Source organism: Frankliniella occidentalis, unplaced genomic scaffold (genome assembly GCF_000697945.3).
Source record: "Frankliniella occidentalis isolate FOCC.00 unplaced genomic scaffold, Focc_3.1 Scaffold263, whole genome shotgun sequence".
NCBI classification, from domain to species: Eukaryota; Metazoa; Arthropoda; class Insecta; order Thysanoptera; family Thripidae; genus Frankliniella; species Frankliniella occidentalis.
The window spans coordinates 16,406-19,179 of record NW_026267389.1 but is presented as its reverse complement, the minus strand read 5'-3'; the positions used below and the strand labels follow the sequence as shown (position 1 = coordinate 19,179).

The window sequence follows — 2,774 nt, the reverse complement described above, 5'->3', positions numbered from 1 at the left end:
AATAACACACAATATATAACACATACAATATGTAACATGTTCCATAATAACATAATATATTCCGTAATAGTCTATTACACAATCATTGTCCTAAATTAAAAAAAATTATAATTCTGGATATGAGTACTTCCTTCTTCCCAGTAATATGCACATCTTTTTTGCCAGCAAAGTGCTTTTTGGACCTCAAAAATTCTTTCAGTTGAGAGACATTCAAGACATGCAGCTGAAATAAAGCAAAGAAGTAAAAAAGTTACTAAACATTAATTAAAGGTTCTCTAATTGCACAATTGAAGAAAATATTTTATAGATTAAAATATATATGTAACAACTCACCTGTCCATTTTTGGCAAGTTCAAAAAACCGTTTATCTGCTGCCTGAATAGAAGTGTTGGAATTCTGAGACAAATAGGTGCAATGGTGGTGAACAACAAATCAATAAGACAGAATAACTGAACTTCAGAAATTTGGTGTACATACTGGTTGTATGGAGCTTATTCCTCCAGATGCTCCAGGAGTAGAAGGCAAAGGTGATGGCAGCCAGTTTGACAGAACTTTTCTTCTAGCAGGTGTATTTGACTGCAAACAGACAATTGTATATGACAGACTGTATGTCTCTTTCTCCTCATAAGACATTTAATAAAGTTACCTGAAATGATGCTAAATGAGTAACACTGGCTGGAGTGACTGTGGATGGTGTTGAAGTCACCATGACTCCAACTGGTGTCACCATGGAAGGAGTAATGGCTTGGGGGGCTCTACATGGTGTATTTCTAGCAGGTGTTGATTCTCGACCAGGAGCCAAAGCTGAAAAACCAGTACCAAAACATCAAGGAAAGCTTGACAGAATTTGAAAATCAGATATAAGGTAAATTTAGTTGTTCAAAAACAATAAATCAGAGTGACAAGTATATTAAGAGGACTAACTACAAAATAATTAATGTTATGACTTATCTAATGTCCCAAACACGTATGACATTAAAGATGAGAACTCCAAGGACCATAACCAGCAGTCTGCATTGTCTATGATGATGCTGAAAACCTGAAACCATGGAAAGACAGACTCCAGATAATTTATCTACGAGAAAATACATTTATAACTTGAACTACTACTTTTTTTAAATCTACTTTGGAAAGTGCCATTGGAACCAGAAATCTCCAACACCTAAATTTCTCCAGAAGACGAACCATATAGATAGACCACAGATGAGCCACATATCAACAACATGAATTATGTGCCAGAACAAAAATGGATGGGCAATTTCAATGAGACCAAGAAATCATTCCTGGTGGTGACAGGACATAAACTCCAAACCACACCATACAAACACAGAAATTGTTCATGATTTGTACACAACCTTCAGTCGAAATCTGGCCTTGAAGTAGTAACTGCAGGTCATGGTGATGGAGTTGAGCAGCTTCCTCGTTTGTTCGCAAGCCATCTTGGTCCTTGCCATCAATTTGTCGAGTTCTCCTCACCACCTTTTCTTTCTGCTTTGCATTAACTTGCTTCACCTTTTGAGAGATCAACTGCTGGCCTGTTGTTTCCAGCAACAAGTTCAGGTATGACCCATTCTCATGCTCTGCACAGAGTAAGTGATTCCAACTGACATCAGTTTTGCACACAGCAATCACATGGTCAAGGACCTGGGGTTTGTGAAGAATTCTCTTCCACTGGGATTCAAAGCTGGCTTGAGCAGCTAAAAATACTGTTACTAGTGCAGCAGAAGGAAACATTTCTAAGGAAGGCATGGCATTGCAGGCAAATAGGGTGTCACGACTTCTTTCTGATGTAGTTAATTTTAAAAGACAACCCTTACATTTAATTTTATCAGATAAGTTGTTCAAAATTGAGGCCCAGATTTTAGTGGGGCCCTGTCTCCCCAAATCACTAGCTACATCTAGTCTTGTGGAGCTCTTTTGACAATCCCCGCGGATTAAAAATTCTTCTTGATTGGGCGGTGTTGTTGCAGATGGGGATGATGGTAAAGCGAGAATTAGTTGTTTGAGATCACCAATGAAGTACGATTCATCATCTATACAATTTTTGTCACGAACACTATGCGAAATGAATCTTGTAACCAGTGATGTCTTTAGAGCAGACGTAAACGTCTGCTCAGTCAAATCAGTGGCACTTCCACAACACTGATAAAAGAAAATAAAATTTCAACAGGGTCTTGATTTAGGTGACGAAGTTTTAGAACTTTGAGACCAGCAGTTCTAGCTTTAGACCACAACACACGAAAACTTTTCACATTTTCCATCCAGCCTTGAACACAAGGAGGAACATGCCTTTTCCCATCAGATTTTCTAATGTAGGTCCATTGCTGCAGACTTCTCTCAATTCTAACCCATTCAACATGGTGCAGGGAATTCTCAGTGACATTTACTCTTGCTTCCTTCACCTTTTCGCCATTTCTTGGCCCATTGCACAAATCAAAGTAGAAATCTACATCAGCACAAAGCTCTGCAAGGGGTAAGCAATGAGCTAAATTATTTGATAGCGCATGAAAAGTTTTTATGGCATTTGAAGTCGTTTGACTGAGAGCTTGAGCTGCATAGGAAACTTTCATTTTATCCCTGCCCTGAGGATTTAGATGTTTGTATGTCAAAGGGGACATTTTATGCAGGCTTTCATGTAGTTTAAAATATTCTATCAGGTGGCGCCATTTGGCTATTTTGCCCTCACCAAACTCCAAGTTGCTAGACAATAAATTGTTCCTCACATTTTTCAATATATGAGGCATATCCCACACATGCACTAGTTTGTGATCATT

The 2,774-nt window shown here is 38.3% G+C and overlaps 1 protein-coding gene across 1 annotated transcript; it reads right to left on the bottom strand.

The window, feature by feature from the left end:
- Positions 1 to 82: 82 nt before the first annotated feature.
- On the bottom strand, positions 83 to 1,014 carry LOC127750805 (uncharacterized). The gene is made up of 4 exons (XM_052273297.1): positions 647 to 1,014; positions 478 to 576; positions 334 to 396; positions 83 to 223 (listed from the first exon to the last, which is right to left on the bottom strand). The coding sequence occupies exons 1-4, from the start codon at positions 728 to 730 to the stop codon at positions 83 to 85; spliced, it is 387 nt and encodes a 128-aa protein (XP_052129257.1). The 5' UTR covers positions 731 to 1,014.
- Positions 1,015 to 2,774: the final 1,760 nt, after the last annotated feature.